General features: G+C 34.4%; 1 protein-coding gene across 2 annotated transcripts in view; it reads left to right on the top strand.

The window, feature by feature from the left end:
• PIK3C3 (phosphatidylinositol 3-kinase catalytic subunit type 3) overlaps window positions 1-27,933 on the top strand; it is a 129,298-nt gene that overhangs the window by 18,790 nt on the left and 82,575 nt on the right. For both annotated transcript variants that reach the window (XM_081078333.1, XM_081078334.1), the window contains 5 exons: window positions 15,487-15,573; window positions 17,966-18,061; window positions 20,628-20,699; window positions 25,529-25,633; window positions 26,273-26,365. In XM_081078333.1, coding sequence (XP_080934459.1) covers window positions 15,487-15,573; window positions 17,966-18,061; window positions 20,628-20,699; window positions 25,529-25,633; window positions 26,273-26,365 — 453 coding nt within the window. The remainder of the gene's footprint in view (window positions 1-15,486; window positions 15,574-17,965; window positions 18,062-20,627; window positions 20,700-25,528; window positions 25,634-26,272; window positions 26,366-27,933) is intronic.

Genomic DNA, 27,933 nt, shown 5'->3' with positions numbered 1-27,933 from the left:
AATCTTACTAATAGGAAAGCAGAGTTACCATGCATTGTACCCATGAGCCTAAATAAATGGCATAGTGACAGTTTTCAAACTGCAATGTTAGAAAGTTTATTCAGTTATAGAAATGTGTTAGTCTTGGCTGCCTGGGGATAATGGGACAAGAGGACTGTGAAATGAAGATGAACTATTATTTAAATGGCCTGTGAAAAGATGACGTTAGATAATTGTTCAAGCAAAGAACTTCAGACTCAAGCTGTACAAAATATTCTTATTCTGACTTACTGCTTAGCGATGAAAATTGAATTATAACTGCAATGTGAATAAATGCAGTTTAAAAGCCTTATTTCTAGATTTAACAGTTTACAAAAAAATCAAATCCTTTCAGAAGAATTTTAGTGGAATTAACCTCTCTAATGATTTTACATCATTTTGTGAAAATGAGTAGTTTTCCTTTGGGGAAAACTATGTAGTGTGAGAAAAGGAAACAAAAACTGACTAGTCTTCAGTTTAGTTCTTATTTTATGTAACTGGATTTCTTAGACTTAGTAGGGAACAGGAAGACATACATGTAGTAATATATACTCCTTCCTCCCTCATCTTTCTTATCATCCTATCTTTCCCATCCCTAGAATTCCCTAATGAATTTTTACTATTATACTATCTTTCTGTTTGCATTGGTTTGTGAAAGTAATCAAAGGCCAGACTTCTGGAGCATCTCTTATACTTGCATTGCCCATGTTCCGGCCTTTTCATGATTGTGGCCTTGAGCAGATTTGCCCATTGTTTCCATCTGCTCTGTTTTTCAGCTTGTCATACCGTAAGAGTTTTATGACTAGAATGCATATCCACCTGGGGTTTTGGATGTGACTGCCCAGCTTTAGTGTTTGATTTATAGTTGAATCCACGTGCTTAGACGTGAAAGGTTAGTGCAAAACCATGCTTCTCAACTGTCTCCTTTTCATTTTAGCATCTCTGCTGGATGCCTTTGGAATGTGCTTTCGTTTCTGTCAATTTGATTAAGAGGCCTCAAAGAGAAAGTAAAGACTGGATGAAAAATGTTTTGTGGTCTGAGTGACACAGAGAGGCTGGGGATGCTGTGAGCTTTGGTGCAGTGAAGTTGTGGGAAGATGTGGGGATGTTTCTGGCTGCCCTCAGATTGCCTGCACAGGGTCACTGTGGTCCAAGGTCCAGACCTCAGGTTTATAACAGTAGGCACTGGCTTTTTCTAGTTCATCCAGAAATAACGACATAGTATCTTGTGAATAGGTTCCTGTCAGTCAATTCAAAGGGTTATTTATAATCTAGAGCTGTACTGTTTAAGGTAATAGCCACAATTCACATGTGACAATTAAATTAAAAATTTAGTTGCTCTACTAGTTACCATAATCACATTTTAAGTGCTCAACAACCGCATGCAGCTAGCGGCTACTTACTGGACAGTGCAGATGTGGAATATTTTCATTATTGCCAGAAGTTCAGTTGGACAGCATTGGCCTACAGTGCCCGTTCACTAATTTGTAATGGATGAGTAACCATGTTACTGTCTTTCTGGTAATCATATTACTTGTGTCTGCTACCCAGGATGCCATTTTTCAAGGCACCTTGGAAATTAAATTAGTCTTCAGGAGATTGTTGATTTCTTAGTGAGCCATGAAGGAACTAGCCTGAAGGAGAGAAAGTTTTGAGAGATATTTCTCTTAGTTTGGGAGAAAAAATCATTTTATTATTATTTTTAATGTTTTCTTAATTCTTTTTTTTTTGCATTTTTTAAAAAAAATTGTTTCAGGTGTACAAAACAATGTAATAGTTAGACATTTACATGCTTCACAAAGATGCCTGGCCACTGCAGTTTGGGGGAAATTTTAAAAGGACTTTTTTGACATTATCTTTGTAGTTGCAGGATTACTTGACTGTAACTGGCTACATTGCATCAAACTGCCAAATTGTCATGATCACAAAACAATCCTTTAAAATTGAGGTTAAGGTAACAAGATATTTTCTGGTCACATAATTTTTTGAGGTGGGATTGAGGCTCTAGATTTTAAATTATTTTATAGTACTATTTGACCTGCTGAAACATTTGCCCTTGAAAGAAAATACTTCACAATTGAATGCATTGCATTGAATGGGTACTTGTCTTGAGGCATTAATTAGAGTAACTCACCAACACTTTTATTTTAAGTATGTGGACAAGTCCTCTTTATCTCCAACGCTGGTCACCTGCTATGTGTAAGGCACACTTCTAAATGTTGGCAACAAAGTATATGAAGAGGTGGATGGTGCCATTGTTAGGGCCATAATGAGACAAAATAATAAGTATAATGATAATCACCTTGCATGTATAAAGTGCTTTAATATCTATAAAATCCTTTAGCATAGATTGAGAACTGAAATGGAGAAATGGTTAAATCATGGCTTTGGAGACCGTTTTTCATTCAGATTCTGTTGTGTCTATGATATAAATGTAATCCTAGATTAGCTACCTAACCTTTACTAAGCCATGGAGTCCTCATCTGTAAAATAGGAATAACAGTTATATCTCCTTTTTTGAGTTATCGTGAAGACTAAATATAAGTGAAATAAAGTATTTAAAGGATTTAGTATATTGCATGGCAATACTAAGAGCTAATAAATGTTAGCTGTTGTTATTACTTGCTCTTATTTGCTTTTATTTGATTCTAGCAAGTGTAACAATTGGACTTGTAATATATGTTGGGGAGGGGGAAATTCCCCCCTCTCTTTCTTTAGTTCTATCAATAATAAAACTAACACAAGACCAGATTAACAGGAGAAAAAAACAAGTTAATATGTGTGCATGAGAGATGATAGATGATGTTCTTTGAAATGATGAACCAGCCAACTTTTTATACTTTTTAGATAAAGAAACAATAAATTTGTGGAGAAATAAGAGGACAAAGGCTCTGTAGGTTTGGGTATTCATTAGTAAGGACTCTAAACAAAGTTTGAGCTTGCATAGTAAGTTAGTAAAGGAGTAACAAGGTTTGTTTATATGAGGTTTTCGGACCTGGATTCCTTAAGGTGTCTCTCTTAGCATCCCTGGAGCAAGGAGGCCACCTTTCACAGGGGAGATTTACTTTTCTGATTCAAGGAGACAAGGGAGGGTCCACATTCCCTTCTTGGGCTGGATGCCATCAAGTAACTTTTCATTCAAAGTAATTGACATGTCATTGTGGGGTATTTTGGGATGGCCTGCCCTGGGCCTCCACACAAACTCATAATACGTACATGGTTTTTAAACTCATGAAAAGATGGAAACGTAGAGAAGTTAAGTGTTTTATTTTTGGTTTCATGTTTACTAAGTTATAGAACCAGGACTTAAAATCAGGTCTTTAAATTCTCTCTGTAAATGTCTTTCCAAAGATAAGTACCAGTGGTGTGTTTAAGATTTAAGGATCGTGAAGACTTTGCATGGTGTTGTTCTTATCAAGAAGATTAAAATTGAAAATAGGAGAAGAGTCAGAGGGAATATGAAAACAATGTATATACACCTGTGGGTCCTCAGGTATGGCATAAAAGATGGTGCTCAGTACCTTAGTGAGCAGTGACTAACCTGTGGTGAGTCAGTATCTATTACGTATTTGTGCTGTGAATGGACTCCAGTTACCAAAAATACTTATGGCTTCAATTGGTGTAGCCAAAGCAGTGAAAAAAAAATTGCTCTTAAGATTTCTTTCACCCATAGACCTCAAAGAACTAAGGTTAAGGAGGAAAGGAAAGACTACTGCAAATAGGATATATATTGTTCAAAGAAACAAAATGTAGGAACTTCAGGGTACAGACACATGTGAGACCCCTTTACTAAGGATAAAAGATAAAAAGAACAGATGCTGATAAACTTGTAGAAACATTTTAGAGCTGTAGAGAAGTGACTGATAGTGTCTTTGTGTGATCTCAAAAAAAAAACAAAAAAACTTTTACCTAGAAAGTTAGCAGTGAAGTCTCATTTATTTAGCCCAAGCTTTCGTCAAATTATTGCTTAATCACAGGATAATTTTTCAGAAGGTTGAGGGAAAAAAAGACACGACTATTCCAGGACTAATTATAACCTATATGAAGGAACAAGTTGGTGAAAGGGGAATAACAGGAACTTTGGGGAAAAAAAACTAAAGTTGTCACATTATACTTTTGAATTGCAATTATAATCATTGAGGAATGAAATAATGAACCAAGTTAGAGATGAGTTTTGGACTGTAAGAAAACGGTTCTCGACATGTTTGGAGGAAAGGCAAGATATTTTAACAATTTGAGAATCTGAAAGAGAGACTCGGTGAATTCAGCCCAAGAGAAACTGTGATTCACAAGAGGTGGTTTGGGCTGGACATATAAATTGAAGGCTTACTACCGAAGGTGCTAAAACAATGTATACAAGTGGACATTTTGGTCAACGTTGCAATAGTTCGTTGTAATCATAAGTGTCTGGACACTGATGTATCTGGACACTTTGAGCACCTCTTGTAATTGCAGAAGTCAAATGTGACTTGTTTTCATCTTTTGTTATTAGTATATATTATTACAATTTTAATAGTTTTAATAATTTTTAATAGTTTAATAGTTTTTCCTTTCTTCAAATGTGTATACATTTCTTTGGCATTCTCTGTGTATACCTATATTAATAACATCCTGTTTTTTTCTTTGTGTTTTGATTCTTTGATTTATTTTTTATATTTTTATATTATTTTAGTTGGAAATATTTTATTTAAAATTTTCTATTTGCATTTCTGATGCATATATTCCAGTTTTTTTATGGTTATTGACTTTAGCTTTTATTGGATTGTAATTTTAGATTGCAAATTCATCCTTTACAGAGGTTACTTTTCTAAATTGTTATACCTATTTTACTGTTATTTTGCATTTTTAGCTGTTTGTTGTGGGAGAATTTTCAGTTTATCTTTGTCTTCTACATTATTGAAACTGGAAAGTAAACTCAACATTATTTACTTATCTGCTCTTGATGTTAGACAAAACTAGAGAATGGAAGAGATTTATTGGAAAATAAGATTGGCAAGTGTTTGGTTTTTGTGATTTAAGAAATGAGTTTTGTTGTAAACTGGACATCACCTTTTGTTACAAATCCTAGATTATCAAATTAATGATTTATGTGTATTTTAAAACCTGTATGCACATAATGGTATTTTTGTAGTTAGATTTTAGAGAAATGGGGAACATGGGATTATCCAAGGATATGTTTTGAAAAATGGAGGCGTGACCTTTATTTTATGCTTTTAAAATTAATAGAACTATCAAAACTGGTTGAAGATTTAAATAGTAATGAGATGGCATTGTACACCAGAAGCTAAACATTAATGAATGCCAACTATAATTTTATATATATAATGTGATGGCTCGGTGTGAGGTCGGAGGGATAATGGATGGGGGGAGGGGGGTTCACAGTGTGAGGGATATAAATGATGAACGTCTAAGTATTACCTTGTCTTGTACACCTGAAACTAATAAAAAAAATAAAAAGAAATAGTAATGAGATACATTATAACTGGGCAGAGACTGGCAGTCAAAACCTTTGATTTATAGCTCTCATGGTGGCTCATTGAATAACCAATTATTTCTGTATTTGTGGATATTTTTTCATTGGTAAAATATGGTCAATTGGACTCTAATCTGTTAATATTAGGAATCATAATAATGCCATTATTATTATCATTATTATTATTATTATTATTATTATTGTTAGCTATTCTGATAAAGAAACAACCTCAGAGACCATTTTGTTCATAGTATAGCAAGTTGATTAAGTATACTTTTCTTGGGTTTTGAATATATTTCTACCTTTAAGCAGCTATGTGAAATCGTTTTCATGAATGAACTAATATTCTTAGTAAAACTAATTTAATAGGATAAGTTATTTAGTAGGACCTATTAATGATTTTTCCTCCTCATTGTAATTATGTAATTTACTGTTTTCAGAATATAACACTAAACTCCTAGAGATACTTTGAGTTGATTTTATGTTAGGGCTTTTCTTGGGAAGTTGGTATTCTTTGTAATATCTGTACTTGATCAGGTCTTTTCGCATAAAGAAAGTGTCTTTTTTTCCATAGTGATAATGATATAGGTCATAACTGAGGTAGCTTCATAATCTTTAGTTTTCTATTTTCCAACCAGTTCATTTATGAACTATTAGTTATGGAACAGTATATACAATATAGCATTAGACCAAGTATAGCAATTTAGGAATGTGAATCTGCTACTCATAATCATGTAACCCACATTAAGTAAATGGACATAGAAAATGCATACAAGGTTTTGTCTGTATATATATATCTCTGTTACATTTACATTTTATCTACAATATAAAACAAGCCATTGTGACTTGACCATATAGTAATGAGTACAGTAGAAATAATTTCATGTTCTCGAAAAATGTGAGTGCCCCATTTATATTTTGTCTATAATGATATACTTTAATGACAAGGGAAAAAAATTAAAAATCTTGTTTTTTAAATGCCTGTATTTTAGAGGAAGGAAAACAGTGATCAAACATATTAATGGATACATTTGTAGCTTTAGAAATGAAAAAAAACCCAGATTCCTGGCAATAAAATTTGAGTTGGGCAGAATAGTCTCATTTTGTTCTATTTCCTTCCTCAAATGTTTTGTAAATGACAGTAATAACAGATTATGATGACAGCTGCTGAAATTTTCGAGGCTATGAAACTTGTTCAGTGACACCATTGACATCATCAAAAATACCTCTTAGCTACAGGTTTTTGTATAAATAATATGTGTAACTTTTATAAACATGGCTTATTTGAATTGATTATGTGTTACCATTCTTTTGTGTCATAAAAGAAGGGTTTGGGAATCTCTTAGAAATTTATTCCTAATGATACATAGTAGAATCTTCCTTTTATCAGTCATTTTGGTTTGCTGTTTTCTAAGACTGTCAAAACTTTTAAATTTGTCTTGAAATCAGTGGTAGCAAGTAGACTAAATTTGTTTCGTGCGGGTAAGATTGAACTCTAAAAAGAATGTTGGTTTATGTCCTGTAAATCTATTGTCTGTCTTTACAACTATAATTTCTCCCAGGAAAAATTGAAGTAACGTGGTTTTAAGACGAGATTAATCTTTGAGAACTTTAGCTGAATGAAACTTTTATGAGGCAAATGCCACTCTTCCTGAATAAGATTTACATGTAGAGTTTCAAAGTAAAATTGAAGATTTGTGGCTAAGACTTCATTAATCAGGAAGATAGAAGTACCTCCTATGCTTCCTAAGAATTAAATACATGGGCGTGTATGCAAATTCTCGAACACATACACACAAGTCCTTTTTTACTCTCAGTAGTTCAAATGAATGCTTACATACAATTACATTTTGTCTTGAATTATAAATTACTGCATTGCTTGTATTTGATTCGGTACAGATAAGACTCGTTGTCTCATGTTTATTGAAGAATTATACTTTTTAATAATAGAAATTTATGAGTGAACTATAGTGCATTATGCAAATGGATTAGCTGACTAATAATGGAATTCTGTTCAATGAGTATTTATTAATTCAGCTCAGTTTCTAGTCTGCGCTGAGGAAAGTGTTAGGGTTGAAAAGGTTACATTATGGCCTTTAACTTGATTAGAGGAACAAAATATGAAGTAGTTGAATAAACACAACCCTGTAAAATCATGCTGAAAAAAAAATTCTTGCATATAGTAGTACCAAGCACTTTTGTTGGCCAATATTCCTATAAATGCTTCAAGAGAGAAATTTTGAACATTCACATAGGCTTTGTGAATCTAAGTTTTCTATATGGTGACAGAGAAGGCTGGATTTTTTTGTTTGTTTGTTTTTCAAGTGGCAGAGAAAAAGAAAAAAAATACAGCTTTGTCATTTTTTCCCCCTTAGATTCTCTATGAAAGTATATGTGTATCTACCGTGTTTCCCCTAAAATAAGACTGGGTCTCATGAATTTTTGCTCCAAAAGATGCATTAGGGCGTGTTTTCAGGGGAGGTCTTATTTGTTATGTACAACAATCTACAGTTATTCAAATACAGTCATGTCATCTTCTGGAACATTGTCATAATGTACTAAATGCGTCCGTCTGTCTGACGATCTTAACTGGGGCTTATTTTCGGGGTAGATCTTATTTTCGGTGTTTTGGGAACACGGTAGACCAAGCATCACCTATTATATAACTACTTTTTGTAGAGGGGAATCAATTTATTGTGCAACTCTTCTGTTAAAAGTTTTTTTTTTTGACATAAGTAAGGTTATTTGATACCTAAAGCCTGTAAATTTCTATATAATAGGAATTTTTATTAACCACATATTGAAAAATGGTAGCATCATTTAATTTATATGGTTCTCTAGTTGGACCTAGTTGAAAGGCCCTTGGAAGAAATAATTTGAGAGAACAATTATGTTCTACCTGGTTTTCATTTCAGATGGTATCGTTAATCAAATACATTTTTATTCTTTGAGTTTTTATCATGAGGTAAAATAACTATTTCTCATATCCTAATAAATGCTGACCTTTACTGGTTTTCTCAAGAGAGATTTTTTTCTATAATTTTAAAAAATGTTAGTTTTTAAATAACATTTTTCCTTATTACAAAGATAATACACATTTTTTGCAGTAATAGAAGATTGTTAAAGCACAAAGACTATAAAAATCACCTCTGATCCTCTTCTCAGAAATAATTATCATTAATATTTTAGTTGAGTCATGTGTTCTGTGTGAATGTATATGTAGTTATTTTTTAAATTGGGATCATAGTGTGTGTGTGTGTGTGTGTGTGTGTGTGTGTGTTTAATTGAATTCTGCTTTTACACTTAATGGCATCTCAGATTTGTTTCAAGTCATTTAAGATACAGCAGCTCCTCAAATGATGTCATTTCTATATAATGATGACATGCCTTAGAAACTTAACTCGTGTTTGTATCCATTAGCCTGTGGTGGAATTGGTTTTGTTACGTGTTGTTTCACTTAAAGTTACAGAACCTATCAATGGTGTTCAGTGAGGTGTACTTGTATAACATGATTTGTAAAGACTTCAGGATTTTGCATAGTATGGATATGCCATAATTTATTTCAGTAATGTACTGTGATTGGACATTCAAAATGTTTGCAATTTTGTGCTTTTGTAAAGCCGTTAGCCACTCTAGATTTTTCTATTGGATTGAAAATAAAAAGTGAGGATTTTTCTTTTGAGTTGTTTTTAGATGGCTTATTTGATTTGCTCATATGCTATATTTCCAAGTTATTAGACATCATCACAAGTATATGTGGGTACTTAAAATCAGGATCAAAATTTAGTATACATCTTTGATTTTTTTATTGTATTATATTCTGTCTTATGTGTTCATCTTGTTTTCAAAGCTAGCTATTAAACTCCTTAAGCAATTATGCCACCTTTTAATAAGCAAACAAAACTGACCCACCTTTCATAGCATCTGTGAACTTGGACCATGTATATAGTATTTAATAAATACGTGTTCATTGGTGTCTTTTGTAAAGATAAATTAGGTACGTGAACATGGAAGAAACTGGCTAGGGAAAATTTGTAAAGCAGAAATCATCTCTCCAGTTTCCTTTTGAGTCTGTCCATCTGTCTGTCTCCCCATTTACCTCTATAGATTTGTGGGCAGACTTGAAATAGATAAACCTTTTTTTCAGTCCTTCTCACTCTTTCCTTTTCCCTTTCAGGCTTTTTAAATGTAATGTCTAGAAAAATCTAAATCATGATGACCTAAAGAAAGCTGATTCCCAATAAGCATATATGTATGTGAAGATTTTCTTACTGTCCACCTTGAAGAGAACTTGATTTATTTTCAGTTAAATAGTTACTGAGAACTACCATCTCTATTTAATGCTTGGGGACACCAAGGTCACCACCGTGCTGACAAACAAGCTATTTCCTCTGCTGGAAGATTTCATTCTGCTTGTTTAGCTGACCCCTTATCCTTCAAGTTTCTGCTTAAATGTTACCTGCCTGAGAGGCCTTCTCAAGGCCCTCGTTATTTTCTGTCACGACACCCTGTTCATTACTTTCATCTCACTGTTTCAATTTGTAGTTACACATACAGGCATTTACTATAAGAACGGCTCACCCATTCCTATCTTTAAGTTTTGGAGGGCAGGGAACTTGCTTCTCTTCACATTCTGTGATTATCTCCAGAGCAGAGGACCTGACAGAAGTTTGAAACTTACCAACAGCAATCAAGTGGTATGTATGTATTTATGTTGAGAATTCAGGCATACCTGGGAGATACTGCAGGCTTGATTCCTGACCACCACAGTGAAGCAAGTTGTAATCTTTTTGCTGGTGGAGGGTCTTGCTTTCAATCTGTTAAAGTACAATAAAATGAAGCTCAATAAAGTGAAATACGCCGGTATATAAATACTAGGGAAAAGGGACCAAGGGCCTGAATCATTCTCTTCTCCAGCTTCCTTTTGAAATGTCACTCCTTTCCCCTTGCCTTACATCGACTCCCCAAAATCTTGAGCTGAATTCCAAAGTATACAAACATTTAATTTCAATGCTAACACCCTTCCACTTTGGAAGGCCTTTCAATAAATAAAAACATTCTTGAGTGAATAAGTGCTAGGTTCTCTTAACCACTTGCAGCTCTAGCTCTCAAGGAGCTTACAGTCTACTGGGGCAGATTCGAATAAGGAGTGAGGAACTATGAGTAGTGATTGTGGAAGTCTGTCGATTCCCGACACCACGATCTGGTTTGACATTCATTTTCCCTGCTTAAGAACAGCAGGGAAATATCCAATGCAGCAAGTTGACCTACTTTTAGTTCTGTCCCTGTACTTGTATTGAACACCTAAAGTTCTGAGACATCTTCCTTAAGCACATATTTCTGTCCTCCCATTAAACCTGATCACACATGATTAGTACCCCAAGCAGTTTCCTCAACATCTTGTTATTTCATTCTTACAGATTCTCTTCATTTAAATAGCTTTTAAAACCCCTTGCTGTTTAATTCCAGGAGAAGTTCAAGTCCAGTAATTATGCCGTTTGTGACAGTGGGCTTCTCCTCTGAGCGCTATATGACTTCTTGTGAATTCTGTAGAAACTTGTATTCCTTACAAAGAAAGAATGCACTGATTTCTTGACCCATCTTTTTCCTAGGATGGGCACCCTAGTGAGGATGATTTCTTCACAAGCAATTTGAAACAGAGTGTACTAGTTTTACCCTGCTGTTCAACAGAATGCAGATTTTCTCTTTTGAAAGATATAAGTCACTGGCATTTCAGACACAAAATGAAATACAAATTGTTAAAGTTCATTTTTGGTCTTCATTATCTATAGAAGTTTCCAGCCCGGAGTGAACTAGAAGTTGCTTTAGACTGGAGAAAAATACACAAGTCTTTCTACATTGTTAACAACACCTATGAAAGAAGAAATGACATAGGTTTGGGGCCTTTACAATAGCTGCTAACGATTTGCATTGTGCTTTATAGTTTTACAAAATTTTTAGTAAAATCTTTTCATCCAATTAGTTAATTATTTCACCTGCATTGAGTCAGAAAAGTAAAAATTCTTATGGTTTGAAGAACTGAAAAAGGTAACAGGAATGTAGCCTGTCAGAGCGTTGTAGATTATTTTGGAGAGGAAAGCAGTGGCCAATCATTTAGGAATTATGAAAGCTAATTCTAGACTTTTCCCTGCTGCCTAAAGTGCAGCCATGAGCAAATTCTGCCATCTCCAGATTCTCTCCCCCTGCTCTTTTGTAATTGAGCAATTGGTTATATGATTGGATTTCCCAAGAAGTGCTGTGCTAGCTAGTCTTCAAAGATTGTCCTCCATGAAACGTGCCTCCCACTATTCGTACCATTCTAAATTGGACCTGCACTAGCCCTGTGACTCATTTTCAGTGACATGATGCAGCCGAAGTGATGCTCGGCTTGTTTTAGGCCTAACACTTAAGACAGCTTGATCGCTTCTGGTTTTGCACTTCTGGGAACAGCGAGCCTCCATGTAAGATGTCTTGCTACCCTGATGGAGTGACTGTGTTGAAAGACCGTGGAGATGGAGCAGCCCTGGGAGTAGAAGCAGGAAGAGAGAGGCCCCACCACCCAGGTCTGCTAGCTGAGCCCACCCTCTTCTACAAAGGCATTAGAAATGCGAGTGAAGCTCTTGGACATTCCAGCTCCAGCCACCAAATGACAATAGCCTCAGCAGAGACTGTTAGACCAATAGAAAAAAAAACATCCATGTGTCCCTCATAATGATGACTTCTCCACGAATCCTGAAAAAGAATAAAATGGATGTTGTTTTAAGGCGCTAAGGTTTGGGGTGCTTAGTTACATAGTAGTAGATCAATAGCACAGGTGGCTAGGGGACATTTTGAGTGGTAACGTTCCAGTTCTGCAGAAATTATAAAACTAAATGAAGCAGAGAAATATCTAGGAATTCTGCTCTCACTGTCAGAGTCCGGTGCAGGAGGCAGACTTGCAAACAGCCTGATGCAGTTGCTTTGCATTCACAGTATTGCAGTGATCTTTCCCTGTCGGGGTACATTGGTTTTCCTTTCTTTGTGATTGTAGCGTTTCATAGTGTGTGTGCCATCGTTTACGTAACAATTCCCACTGTAGATGGACATGTACATTCTTTTATGTCTAAATTTGTTTTATTCTAAATAATGATACACAAATGTGAATGTATCCAGGATAATTTAAACTTGTCGTCCAAAGTGGCTTTATCAGTTTACGGTACTGCTGTCCTGACTATACGTTCTTTGGTTGCTATTCGTAAGTTTGGGAACAGTCATCTTTAGTATTCATGTAGGGAAGCTAGGAATATGCTTTCTACATAGGAAGTAATATGAACGGCAAACATGAATTCTGAAACAAGTGAAAATGACTTTTTTGGCAAGTTTAGATGTCAGATTGTGGACATTTCAAAAAATTTTTTAATTGTTTTTCTTTAACAAAACAATGATTAGTCATTAGCCCAAGCCTTTCTTATCTTGATAGTTGTGTATGGTTTCTGTTATGTATCCGCATGTATCAAATGTGAAGGTGAGATAAAAGCAATTTTAAGAAGAAGGTATAGAGCTTTCCCGCATACCTTCTACCCCCATATATGCATAGCTATTATTAACATTCCCTACCAGAGTGGTATGTTTGTTACAACTGATGAAACTAAAAAAAAAAAAAAAAATTTGATGAACCTACCCTGGTACAACATTATCACCCAAAGTCTCCAGTTTACCTCAGGGTTCACTGTTAGAGTTGTACATTCTAAGGGCTTGGGCAAATGTATAATGACAGGTATCCATCATCATAGTATTCAGAGTAGTTTCGTTGCCCTAAAAATCCTGTGCACCACCTATTCAACCCTCCTTCCCTCAATTCTGGGCAACCAATTATCTTTTTATTGTCTCTATACCTTTTCCAGTTTTACCTGTTCCAGAATGTATATAGTTGGACTCATACAACAGTCATTCAGATAGGCTTCTTTCACTTAGTAATATGCATTTAAATTTCCTCAATGTCTGTTTATGGCTTGATAGTCCATTCCATTTTAATGCTGAATAATGTTTTACTGTTGTGAGTACCACTGTTTATTTATCCATTCAACACTGAGAGACACCTGAGTTGCTTCCAAGTTTTGGCTATTACAAATGAAGCTGCTATAAACATTTCTGTGTAGATTTTTGTGTAGACATAATTTTTCAGCTTCTTTAGGAAAATACCAAGACGTGTGATTCCTGGATGGTATGGTACGATTATGTTTAGTTTTGGAAAAATCCCCTATCTTGCCTTCCCAAGTAGCTGTACCATTTTGCCTTCACACCAGCAATGAACTAGAGTTGTCCTATATCCTTACTTGCATTTGGTATTGTCCGTGTTCCAGATTTTGGCCACTCTCATTGGTGTTTAGGGATATTGTTTTGATCTGCATTTTTCCTGATACATGTGATATGGAGTACCTTTTCATATGAGTATTTGTCATCTGTGTATCTTCTTTGGTGAGTTGTCTTAAGGGCCCGTTATTTAATCTGATTGCTTATTTTTTCGTTGAGTTTTAAGAGTTCTTTGTATATTTTGGATAACAGTTCTTTATCAAATGTGTGTTTTGATATCTTGTCCCAATCTGTGGCTTGTCTTCTTATTTTTATTGGCCATATCTTTCACAGAGCAAAAGATTTTTAATTTTAATGAAGTCCAGCTAATTAATGATTTCAGTCATCTATCATGTCTGGTGCTGCATCTAAAAAAGTCATCACCATACCCCACGGTCGTGTAGATTTTCTCCTATGTTATTTTATAGGAATTTTATAGTTTTGCATTTTGCGTTTAGGCCTATGATGCATTTTGAGTTCTCTGTCTAGATTCAGTTTTTTGTATGTGGATGTCGTTAGTCCAGCACTATGTGTTGAAAAAGACTGTCTTTGCCCCATTGTAATGCCTCTGCTCCTTTGTCAAACATCGGTGGACTATATTTATTTGGATGGGTCTATTTGTGGGCTCTCTGTTCTGTTCAATCTATTTTCTATCCTTTCGCCAGTGCCAAATTGCCTTACATTTATTGTTGTAGCTTTATAATAATTCTTGAAGTTGGATAGTGTCTTCCATTTTTGTTCTTTTCCTTCAATATAGTATTGGCTCTTCTGGATTTTTTGTCTATTCATATAAACTTTAGAATCATTTTGTTATCCACGAAATAACTTTCTAGGATTTTTATGGGGATGTTAGTAAATCTATAAATAAAGTTGGGAAGAACTGACATCTTGACAATACTCAATCTTCCTATCCATAAACAAGAATATACTGGGTGTGCCAAAAAAATGTGTAAACATTTTCAGAGATGGTATCTATGCTCAAGAGTAGTTTGCTATAATCAGAAGTGTCTGGATGCTGATGGTAACCACTTTGAGTGCCTCCTGTAATTGCAGAAGTTAAACGTAACTTGTGTTCATTTTTGTTATCGGTATATATTGAGTATTACAGTTAATGTAGTGTTTTCCTTTCTTAAAATGTGTATACATTTTTGTGGCACCCTCCACATCTGCTTTTTTTTATTTCTTTTATTTCGTTCATCAGAGTTTTGTAGTTTTCCTCATATCGATTTTTTATAGATTTTGTTATATTTTCACCACATTCATTTTTGGGGGTGCTAATATATGTAAATGTTGCTTTTTTTTTCTTTTTAATAGCTGTATTGAGATATAATTTACATATCTCTGTGTCTTTAATTTCAAATTCCGATTGTTCATTGCTGGTATGTAGGAAAGTAATTGACTTTTGTATATTAACCTTGTATTCTGTAACCTTGTTATTATTGCTTATTAGTTCCAGGAGGTTTTTTTTGTCCGCTCTCTCATATTTTCTACGTAGGTGATCATGTCATCTGTGAACAAAGACAGTTTTATTTTTTTATTCCTAGTCTCTGTTTTATACTCGCCATCACTTCCAGTATGGTGTTAAAAGGATGAGCATTAGTGTTTTTTATCTTTCTTTCTGTGAGATGTACGTTAACATTTTCTCCATTATATTTGTTCTGCAGCTCACCAAAGCCCATCGACAAGGACACATGGTGAAAGTAGATTGGCTGGACAGATTGACATTTAGAGAAATTGAAATGATAAATGAGGTGGGTTGTATTTCTCTTTTTTATTTCAAACTATTTTCTCCAGATATTTAAATCAAGATTTTTTAAAGAAGAATTATTCATTGCCAGGTATCTAACAAATGTGGGATTATTGGGGTAACATGTAGTTGGGAGTTCTATATTAATAAGTAGAAAACTTGAGATAGCTGCCTTTCTTATATTTTAATGTTATGTCCAACCATGAAGTAGGTAGTGGATATTATAAGTATACTAAATATCACATAAGTGAAGCCCGTATAAGTTTGATGCCTCACTTGTGTGTTCTAACTCTGTATGGCAACTCAGATTCAGTACAGTGCTACCTCTTCAGTGACCTTAAATAAGCTTTAGCAAGTCCTTTTCCTAGTTAAGATACTTCTTGTCTTATGTACTTCTTTTTTTTAATTAAATTTATTGGGGTGACAATTGTTAGTAAATTTACATAGATTTCAGGTGTACAATTCTGTATTACATCGTCTATAAATCCCATTGTGTGTTCACCACCCAGAGTCAGTTCTCCTTCCATCACCATATATTTGATCCCCTTTACCCTCATCACCCATCCCCCACCCCCTTACCCTCTGGTAACCACTGAATTATTGTCTGTGTCTATGAGTTTTTGTTTCTCATTTGTTTGTCTTGTTCTTTTTGGTTTATATACCACATATCAGTGAAATCATAGGGTTCTCTGCTTTTTCTGTCTGACTTATTTCACTTAGCATTATTCTCTCGAGATCCATCCATGGTGTCACAAATGCTCCTATATCATCTTTCCTTAACGCCGAATAGTATTCCATTGTGTATATGTACCACAACTTCTTTATCCAGTCATCTATCGAAGGACATTTTGGTTGTTTCGTCTTATGTACTTCTTGTCCTTATGTCATATAGGACTCTGAACCTTTAATAAAGTTATGGGGTTCAAGTAGTTTATTTCTTGATCTTGTGTATTTATGTAGAATATGTGCAAAAGATCCTTGAACGAAACTCTTTCCAAAAGTTAGAACACATTTTTTTTCTTTTTTTCTATATTTGCACTGAAACACTAGGTATTTGGCCTAACATTTGATATCTAGAAAGCAGAAGTAACAATTATATTAATCACATCTGGAAAGAGAAATAACCAGTTTTGTGATATACCTAGCTTATAGTGACTTCCACAGATCAGTGTTCTCTGAAAAGTTTTCAGGAGGTGGAAAGAGAGAGTAATGTTTAGTTTTACAACCAACACTTGTAGAAGTTGTATGCTAGCATTGTTCATTTTTTTAAAAAGAAATTAGTGGTATTTAACACCTTTGATATTCAGTGTGAATACTGGGAACCTTTTACAAAATTATTTATAGTGCATTCTCATATATTTAAACTGGAAGAAAAGTTTACTGTTTTGAATTTTTATAATAATCACCCTCTAAAACTAGTTTAATAAAAATGCTTACCCATATTTTTCTATTCTTCAGTTTAGGTATCCCTAGGGTAGAAAGGGTAATGTTAGGGCTCACTTTGTCCAACCTTTCCCATTCTCTCCACCCTCTTTAGAAGACAGAGACCATTACTATTACCATAATAGACTATATAATATGCTTCATAAAAGCTGATCAATTTAAATGACCTTTTAGCTTTTTATGATGGTATACATTTAGATTTAAAGCTATTTTAAAAACTGTTTGGGTGAAGACTAATTATCCTTTTAGACTTCATTATTAACATAGCATTTGTGCTTTTTTAAGGGGACAAATTGATACACAGAGTCAACATTTTTCTATGTTCAGGAAGAAGTAACCATTTCCCAGTATATTTAAAGTTTATTGATAATAATTTACAAACGACTGCAAGTCATCTTAAGACCATGTATAAATTGGAAAAACTTGTAAAGATTATATGTGTTGAAAATAATTGACCTCAGTCCTTAGTAACATGCTTTGTTTTACTTTTGATTTTTGTTATACTTTTAGTAATTGCTATAGTTAGATTAATCATATGGTTTAAGGATGAGTGTTCTTTGCTTAAAATTGTTAGAAGTACAAAAAAATATTTATTTTGGAAACAAAATAGTTCACATACAAATGCATACAAAATATGGTCAAGATTTTATGTAATAAAATCCAAACTGCTGAATAAAGCAACAGTGTTATTAAGTTTCAGGAGGGAGTTATAAGTGAATAGTGGGTACTACTGGCTCAACAGCAGGGCTATATGTAATAAAATAGTAGTGCTACATGGAACAATTTCATTTATAATAATGAAATAAAAATTGGTTAAATTTTAAGTTGTACTTTATATATCCATGTGTTACTGAATTGGGAATAACAATATATACTGATTCTTTAAGAGAGTGTTAAAGATGATCTTTTCTTTAAAAACAAAACAAAACAAAACACCTCTTTTTTTTTTTTAGAGTGAAAAACGAAGTTCTAATTTCATGTACTTGATGGTTGAGTTTCGATGTGTCAAGTGTGATGATAAAGAATATGGTATCGTTTATTATGAAAAGGTATTTGTCTTGGAATTGTTTATGGTCTCTAAAGTATAGGGGAGGGGAAGCATTAAAAAAATTACTGTTGTTCCCACTGAGATGAATTATTTGGTTGCAAGATGGCAGTAGACAGCTGTTAGCAGCAGCTGTTTATGTATGCACAAATCAAATCATATAGCTACAACAAGATTATAAAAGCCAATCATTTATGTAATGCAGTTTTGGCTTACAGAATTCAATAAATATGCAAGAGATTAAAAACTTTTTGATTAATTGTTCTGCAAATTGGCACGTAGGACATTAAAGCAATAGCTTTATTAACAATTAGAATTCATTTGAAAAGTAAAAAAGGAATCATTTTTAAATGGTAATTTGTTAAATGTTAAGGATTTGTTTGTTGTTTGAGGGTATATATAATGTGTTGGAATTGTATTTGTGACTCTAACATAAGTATGCGTGTGAAAGACTACAGATCTGCATTTATTTACATAATACATGCAGAATTAAGAAAATTATGTTATTAGTAGGCTGAGTAATAACACATATCCAGTTCTGGATTTCTTCTGGTCTGCTCATTGTGTGAAAGAAATTAAAATATGTTTGACATGTAGCTACTGGAAAAACACCTGTGCCTTAAATGCTTGTTGAAGAGCCTTCATTTAAGTGCTACAGAAATAATTCTATGCACAGTTCAAAACCACATAAATCAGGTACCTTCAATTATTTTAGAAATGCTTAGACAAATGCTTAAAATCAGTGTGAATGAGGACAGACTTTTGATGCATGGCATAGTAGAATAATATTTCTTCTATCCAATAGCTAAGCTTATATGCAGTATATTTATTAGAAACAGCACTTTTAAATTACATTTAAATTTTAGTGTTGTTTGCTAAAGCTGTCACAAGTGATTTTTAAATATAACTAAATTATTATTTGAAGGATGTTTTCATAATGGAGGTATAGGGTTTGTATAGTTAATTTATATCACTTTTATTATATTTTTCAAGTTTATATTTTTTTCCTTAAGCTTGTCTCCCTTTCCTTTAGCAAAAGGGTAGGAAATGTTAACTTGTTTCAGTTTTTTATTTTATAAATTATATTCCCTAGGGAAAAAAAGAAGGTAGAAAGATAGACTAACGTTTTTTAATTCATTAGAAAAACTATGTTAAAAAGAAAGGGAAATGTAGGTGAGTGAAATTTTGTCATGGATACATTTTAATAAAATTATATTTTACATTTTATACTATATGTGATTTCATTAAAAGCAATGTTTCCTGCCCATATGGAGTTTATATTGCAAAAGCATGCTAATGGAGGTGGTACTTTTGAACATTGGAGATGTGAAGGATCTTTTGAAAGACAGCTTTGTTAATAGATGAAATAATAACAGAATAGAAATTAGAAGAGTTTCAAGTATTTTTGAAAAGGTTCTCGACCCCTTTCTACTGCTTCTTGAAAATTGCCCATAAATTAATGCCTGTGTACCTACCCTGTCATATTTCCACTTAGTGTAAAGATTGCTGGGCCAGTGCATTGAATCTAATGGAAATAGACTTTCTTGTCACTTGTCTTTTGTGACAGATAGCCTTAGTGAAGATTACTTGTCACAGTCGGGCTGATAAATGTGTTTTCTGGTGTCGTGACTGAGAACCAGCCTGTTAAACACGGCTGTGGGAATTTGTGGTTTTCTCTAAGACTCAATTACTGAACTAAAGTAAAGTCACAAAGTACTTGCCCTCATTCAGTTTGTCCTGATTTTGTTGAACATATCTAAAATTAAAAATACAGTAGCATTTGGAAATTGACAGAAAAACTTTGTTAGTTGTACAAATGTGAGGAAATGAATTTGACCGTAATTATTAATTAGTGTAGCCTTTTCCAGTATGTATGCAGTGACATTTATTATGCTGAATTACCTTTCTTGCCTGAATTGGATAAAACTAAAGGCCAACATTCTTCAAAAATGATAATACCAACAAAATAAGACAGCTTTATTTCTTAAGAATTGATTCTCATTATTTAAGTTTACATTACGTCAAGTAGGCACCCCTCTCAGGGTCAATGCTGCTGAGTCTCTAGCTGTGTATAAATTTGAGTAACATTAATCCCACACTTAAAATTCTGCTTCTGAATGGAGCTCAGTTGTGATCATTTGAAGTTACAAACATCCACTCAGTAGTTTTTGCAAGAGATGCAACACATCCATTGTGCCATATTTTAATTATGTTGTTTCTTGTTCCATGTTTGAAAAATTAGGACATATTATTTTTGAGTCACTGCCGTCATAAACAAAGTATAAAAAAGAAAAAGAAAAAAAGCAATCTGCTATTTCCAGACCTCGTATTTCTAAAACCGATTACAAATTTTTATTGTTAGATTTCATTTTTCTCAAAAAGTTTTATCAGCAACAAAAGGTAAAAAATAGATGCGTATTTTAAAATACAGTTGAAGGAAGATCAATTTTTTTAAAGGAAGGAATGATGTTCATTAAATAGAATTAAATACATTACAGTGTACATTATTATGTTTTGTTTGGTTACATTTTATTTATTTGTATTTTTTAACTTATTACATTGTAATCCAGGATGGTGATGAGTCATCTCCAATTTTAACCAGCTTTGAGATAGTGAAAGTTCCTGACCCTCAGATGTGTATGGTGAGTTATTGTCAAATTTCTTATGAAAGTGCTTTATTCCAGAATGATTATAGCTTAGATCCACATCATACACTTTCTTTTTAAAAAGTATACCTCAGTTATCTAAAATTGATTTATAAATCCACTCAGCTATCTGGAATCAAATTCAGATGGAATTCTTACAAGAAATACCGTCATGCAAAAATAACGTTAGGATGATACAGAGTTGGGGAGCCATTTTATTTGGATTATTGAAAGAGCTAGGGCATGTGGTCATAAAGTGAGGACTTGGGAGAACAGCTACAGGCACAGTTTGGACATACTGCGTGTTCGGTTCCAGACTACTGCAATAAAGTAAACATTGCAATAGAGCGAGTCACATGAATTTTTTGGTTTCCCAGTGTCTATATTGGAAGTTATGCTTATGCTATACTGTAGTCTGTTAAGTGTGCAATAGCATTATGTCTAAAAAAAAATGTACATACCTTAATTAAAAGATACTTTACTGTTAAAAATTACTAGCCATCATCTGAGCTTCCAGTGAGTTGTAATCTTTTTTGCTGGTGGACGGTCTTGCCTCCATATTGATGGCTGTTGACTGACCAGGGTGATGGTTGCTTAAGGTTGGGGGTGGCTGTGACCACTCCAAAATTTCTTGAAATAAGACAGTGAAGTTTGCCTCATTGATTGGCTCTTTGTTTCAAATGATTGCTCTGTAGAGTTTGATGTTGTTTGATAGCATTTTACCCACAGTAGAACTTCTTTCAAAATTGGAGTCCTCTCAAACCTTGCTGCTGCTTCATCAACTAAGTTTACATAATATTCTAACTCTTTTGTTGTCACGTCAACAGTCTTCACAGTATCTTTACCAGGAGTAGATTTCGTTCCAAGAAACCATTTTCTTTGCTCATCCATAAGAAGCAATTCCTCAGCTGTTAAAGTTTTATTATGAGGTTGAAGCAATTCAGTCATATTTTTAGGCTCCACTTCTGATTCCAGTTCTCTTCTTATGTCCATCACATCTGCAGTTACTTTTTTTTTTTTAATGTTTTTTTTAATTAAATTTATTGGGGTGACAATTGTTAGTAAATTTACATAGATTTCAGGTGTACAATTCGGTATTACATCATCTACAAATCCCATTGTGTGTTCACCACCCAGAGTCAGTTCTCCTTCCATCACCATATATTTGATCCCCTTTACCCTCATCACCCACCCCCCACCCCCTGCAGTTACTTTCTGTATTGAAGTCCTGAACCTCTTTAAGTCATCCATGGGGATTGGAATCAACTTCTTCCAAACTCCTGTTAATGCTGATGTTTTGACCTCTTCCATGAATCACGCATATTCTCAATGGCATCTAGAATGGGGACTCCTTTCCAGGTTTTCAGTTTGCTTTGCCCAGATCCCTCAGAGGAATCACTGTTCGTGGCAGCTGTAGCCTTACAAAATGGTTTTCTTAATAAGGCGTGAAAATCGAAATGACTCCTTGATCCAGGGCTGCAGAGTGAATGTTGTGTTAGCTAGCATGAAAGCAACATTAATCTAGTTGTACATCTCTATCAGAGCTCTTGAGTGACCAGGTGTATTGTCAATGAGCAGTAATATTTTGAAAGGAATCTTTTTCTCTGAGCAGTAGTTCTCGACAGTGGGCTTAAAATAGTCAGTAAATCATGTTGTACACAGATGTGCTGTCATTCAGACTGTTGTTCCATCAATAGATCAGAGGCAGAGTAGATTTAGCACAATTGTTACGTGCTGTAGAATTTTCAGAATGGTGAATGAGCATTGGTTCAACTTAAAACACCAGCTGCATTAGCTCCCAACGAGATAGTCAGCCTGTCCTTTGCAGCTTTGAAGCCAGGCATTGCCTTCTGCTCTCTAGCTATGAAAATCCTAGGCAGCATCTTCTTTCAACATAAGGCGGTTTCCTCTACATTGAAAATCTGTTGTTTAGTGCAGCCACTTTCATTAATTCTCTTAGCTAGATCTTCTGGATAACCAGCTGCAGTTTCTGCATCAGCACTTCCTGCTTCAGCTTTCATTTTATGTTACGAAGATGATTTCTTTCCTTCAATTCCGTGAACCAACCTCTGCTAGCTTCACATTTTTCTTCTGCAGCTTCCTCACCTCTCTCACCCTTCATAGAATTGAAGAGAGTTAGAGAGGGCCCTGCTCTGGATTAGGATTTGGCTTAAGGGAATGTTGTGGCGTGTTTGATGTTCTATCCAGACCACTAAAACTCTCCATATCAACAATAAGGCTGTTTTGCTTTCTTATCATTTGTATGTTAACTGGAGTAGCACTTTTAATTTCCTTTAAGAGCTTTTCCTTTGCATTCACAACTTGGCTAACTGTTTGGCACAAGAGGGCCAGCTTTGGGCCTATCTTGCCTTTCAGCATGCCTCCCTCACTAAGCTTAATCATTTCAGGCTTTTGATTTAAACTGAGAGATGTGTGACTCTTCCTTTCACTTGAACACTTAGCTGCTACTGTAGGGTTATTAATTGGCGTCATTTCAATATTGTTGTGTCTTAGGGAATAGGGAGGCCTGAAGAGAGGGAGAGAGATGGGGGGACGCCTCGTCAGTGCAATAAAATGAGTTATGCTGCCTGTGTTTAAAAGATTGTCATTGTAAAGATGGAGACTTAGTTTATACCAGGATATAACACTAGGATCAAAGGGTGAAAATTTTAGGGGGGCTGGGTTGGTTGCAAAATATGGAAGATTATTGTAGTTACTAGAACAATTCAGTTTGAATCATGGTATCTTAGATAGTTTTGAGATGCCTACTTATTGGAGTTTTGGAGTTTTTGAGATAGCTGTCTCATGGATATGAGAGAGTAAGAATTCCTGCTTTGCAACAGAGATTTAATTACATGACTTTAGATTTAGAAAGTTCCAGACAAAAAAATCCTTTTAGTGGCAAAATAGATACCGTGATATTCATACTTATAACTCATTTACATCATTCTGAACCATTTTGTTCTTTTATGAATTTCTAATTAGATTAGTTACCTTCCTAATGAGACCAAAGTAATAGGTTAAACGTAGCACATTGGAAGATGAAAACATGATGACAGAGGTAAATACCGGTCATTCACGCAGGAAGTAATGGCTAATGGCCTAACATCAGAGGAAGAGATAGGGAAAAAAAGAGTAAAAAAGAGTAAAAAGTTAGAAAAAAAAGTCTCTTGGGAATCTTTTAGAAACAAACACCCTATATACCTTCACAGTCCCTATGCAGCATAATAATGTTGAGTTGATATATCTAAAATTGACACTGAATTTTCATTATAAAATCAAATATTTTGCATTCTGGATATTTGAAAGACACAAATGTATATACTTGGTCGTTACCTACAAAATTCCCAAGAGTAAACAAGTTTTGTTATATTGGAATCATAGGTATCAATTTTGTGTGACTTCTACCAAAATGTCAGGTAAATGAGATGTCTGTATATTTAGTGTATTTTCTAAAGAAAATGCTCATCAACAGTTGCAGCTTTAACGTAATGAATGCTTAATTAAGAACAAAAAACAAAAAGTAGGGCGCTTGTTAAAAGTCTTTAGTTTTAAATATAAGCAAGCAAGCACAAAACAAAAGCTTTTTTTTTGTTTGTTTCTTTTTTCTTTTTTTAAAAAGGTAGACTACTTTCCTTACCCCTTTACTGTATAGAGGGATATATTTTAACAAAGTAACTGAGTGCCACTGACCTGGTATACAACTATATCAGACAATAAAACAGACTATAAAACTTAACATAATTACAGTGTGGTACTAGCACATGTACATATACAAATAGATTGGTAGAAGAAAACAGAAAGCACAGAAATAGATTCAAATGAGTATGGAGATTAGTAGATGATAAAGGTGGTATTTCATCACTGGAGCATAGTGCTGAGAAACCGATGAGCCATTTGGAAAAAGATAAAATTAATTCAGATCCATACCTCACACCATCAAGAAGGAAAAACTCCAAGTGGATCAGGGATTTAAATATTAAAAAATAAAATTTTACTCGTACTTTAGTCTCAATTGTAGACTAAATTGAGTTTCTAACGATGACTCAAAATCCAGAGGCCGTAAAAGAAATGATTGATAAATTTGACTGCATTAGAAAATTGACTGTATGGCAAAAATACCACAACAAAGTCAAAAGACCACTGACAAATTGGGAAAAACTATCTGTTACTTACATCACAAAGGGCTGAATCTTTGCAATATAAAGAACTCTTAGAAACTGAAGAACAAAGGATCAAAAAGCCAACTGAAAATTAGGAAAAAGACATTAACAGACAGTACACCCATACAAAAATAAATAAAATAAAAATTCCTGAAGCAAAGACAGCATGTTAGAAACATAACCATTTTGGCCAGGTGAAATAGTTAACAGTAAATATGTCTATTGAAGTACCATGGTCCTTGCCCTCCGTTACTACTGGCAGTTAAACTGCTAAGATACAATGATACCACAAGGTCTTTAGTAGCTCATAGGAAGAGGGGATGCTTTACTCTGGGTTGTCAGGGAAGATCTTAGAGTGAAGGTGATGTTTGAGTGGATGAAAACCTGAATACCGGAGAAGGAGGGGTAGCTGTTTTAAGAAGCTGGAATGGCATGTGCGTGCATATTATGGCACCGGTAAAGCATAAAGCACGCTTAGTTTCCCTATCTCACAATGGTGATATACTTTTAAAACATACCTAGGAGACTATGAAGTTGTAACAAAAATAAAATACTAAGTATCACAAAATGGTCTCAAATAAATATCTTTCTGTTTCTAACTGGCTATTGAATCTTGCTTTTGGTCGTTTGCATTGTTGATTAATATTTTAAAATAATTTTTAGGAGAATTTAGTTGAGAGCAAACACCACAAGCTTGCCCGGAGTTTAAGAAGTGGACCTTCTGACCATGATCTCAAACCTAATGCTGCCACAAGAGATCAGCTAAATGTAAGAATTCATAAAATGTTAATGTAAAAACAATTAAATGGGTATTTTGGTTGCAAGGGATGTGATAACACTTCAGTAAAAAGTGATTTAGATGGATGTTTTTTCCAGCGTAATGAACCCTACCTGATTTTAGCAATTTCACATTTCTGTAGTTTTATTATTATTGAGCTTTCTGGAGACAGAGGTACAAATACTATAAACTTTTGTGACACAGCGGTCTTAGAACCTGGCTCTAAGGTGCATTGCCTGACGGGGGCCTGGGTGTGCACGCATGCATTGTCACACGCATTAACGCGATGAGAGAAACATTTATTGTTTGGATTTTTCCCTTTTGGGGGGGAGGCTTTTGTTATTTTGGTTTATTTTGTTTCTGGTTGAATTAAATTAGCTCTATAGCTGTATACTTTTAGATGGAGTATGTCTTTTTCATCTTTTTCTCCCCCTCCCACTCTAATAATACCCTTTCGGGATTGATAAGTACAGCAGATTTAAGTCTTACTTGGCTGCCTGTATGTTATCCTTGCTTATAATAGTTCTAGCATAGATATGTTTAAGACAAATGACAAGTTTTAAATACATGTAGGAAACATATAGAAAGAATGTATTTGACAAAAGTAGTTCTTTTTTTTTCTTTTGTAGATTATTGTGAGTTATCCACCAACCAAGCAACTTACATATGAAGAACAAGATCTTGTTTGGAAGTTCAGATATTATCTTACTAATCAAGAAAAAGTGAGTTTTTTTAATGTTTTCATCTATGTCAAATTTATGAACTTTGTTGATGAACAAAATGAGGTCAAACTGCCAGGGAAATATAGATTAATTGTTAAATTTTTAAAACGTTGCAGAACAGTATATATGATACTCCATTAAAAAAAATTGTAGAGGTATACACACACAGACACGTACCCGTTTGTTGAAGCATAGACAATGCCTGAATGGGTTAAGTCAGAGAGACTTGGTTTAATTTCTGGCACTACAACTTGTTATTCTAGATAAGGTGAGGTAAATTGCTTTGGAAGCTTGGTTTCTTCCTTCATAGGTGAAATACTACGGGTGAATAAACCGACCGAGTACCTGGTGCATAGTAGGTGCAGAATAAATGTTGATTCACTTCTGCCTTCATTCTTCTCCTCTTTGAACCTAGGAGATGAGAAAAATATTTGCATTATTAAAATAACTATAGATTTCTGGTGGAGATGTGGCTAGAGAGAGAGTATGAGAAATGTTACTTGAAATGTGGAAATTGAGTTGGTAGAGTGTCAGCCAACTTCAAGTACAGGTTAGAGGCTAGGTCAGAACTGAACATTTGCTCTCCTTCCATAAAGAAACCAGGGAGTACGCAGTCTCTGGAGAGACAGAATTGTGATGAAGTAAGTAGTCGGGGGTCCTGGTTTTGAGTCTTACTGTGCCACTAAGAAGCCTTTTTTGACTGTAGGCAAATTACTTCACCTTTCTTAAGCTTTAGTTTCCTCATATTTAATATGCATCAGTTAAATGATAGTGAACTTTAAGTTCTTCCAGTTCTTAAAATAGTGTGCCAATTCTTAGAACATAGGTTCAAGGGCTAAGTCTTAAAGTATCATAATAATAACCAGCATCAATTAAATAGCCATATGTGCCAGGGATCTTTTAAATCCCACGCCCTCACCCCACCCCCGACGCCCGCCATCCCACACATACAATTTGTTCTACAGGTGACGAAACTTGAGTCTTACAGAGTAAGGAACCTGTGTAGAATCACAAAGTTTATAAATGCTGTTCCTTGATATGCTCACATTTATGAGTTAGAAGAGAAGGTAGTCATTGAAGACACAGACAAGAGGATTATAGAGAAAATATTGGCAGCATCATGCATATGGCAGAAATTGTGGAATGCATCGGGGGTAAAACCGAGAAGCATCAAGAAAATCAGTATCAAAGTTATTTCAAACAGGCACCCAGCTCGTTGAATATGAGCGGGCATATTGTGTGGCACTTGGTAGACTTTGTGCGTCGAAGGGGAAGTCCCTTGATCTAGAGTCAGAATTGTTTATCATCCTATATAAAGTGTTTGCTTACAAAAGCTGAGATGCCTCTAGACTTGCTAAATAGCAGAACTTATCATTTTCTTCTGAATTTATTTTTTTTAAAAAAAAGAAAAATTAGTGTCTGTCAGAAAGGCATTACACGATTATGTAAGAATAAATGAATGTTTCACTGCATCATGGGATGGTCTTTAGGTACTTTTGTTTTTCTGAAACAGTTGTATTTTCTTTAGTTTACAAAGTAAAGATAAAAATCCAGTTGAAGCTCATCTG

This window comes from Rhinolophus hipposideros (genome assembly GCF_964194185.1).
Source record: "Rhinolophus hipposideros genome assembly, chromosome: 17".
NCBI classification, from domain to species: domain Eukaryota; kingdom Metazoa; phylum Chordata; class Mammalia; order Chiroptera; family Rhinolophidae; genus Rhinolophus; species Rhinolophus hipposideros.
This window is presented reverse-complemented; position numbering and strand designations above follow the sequence as displayed.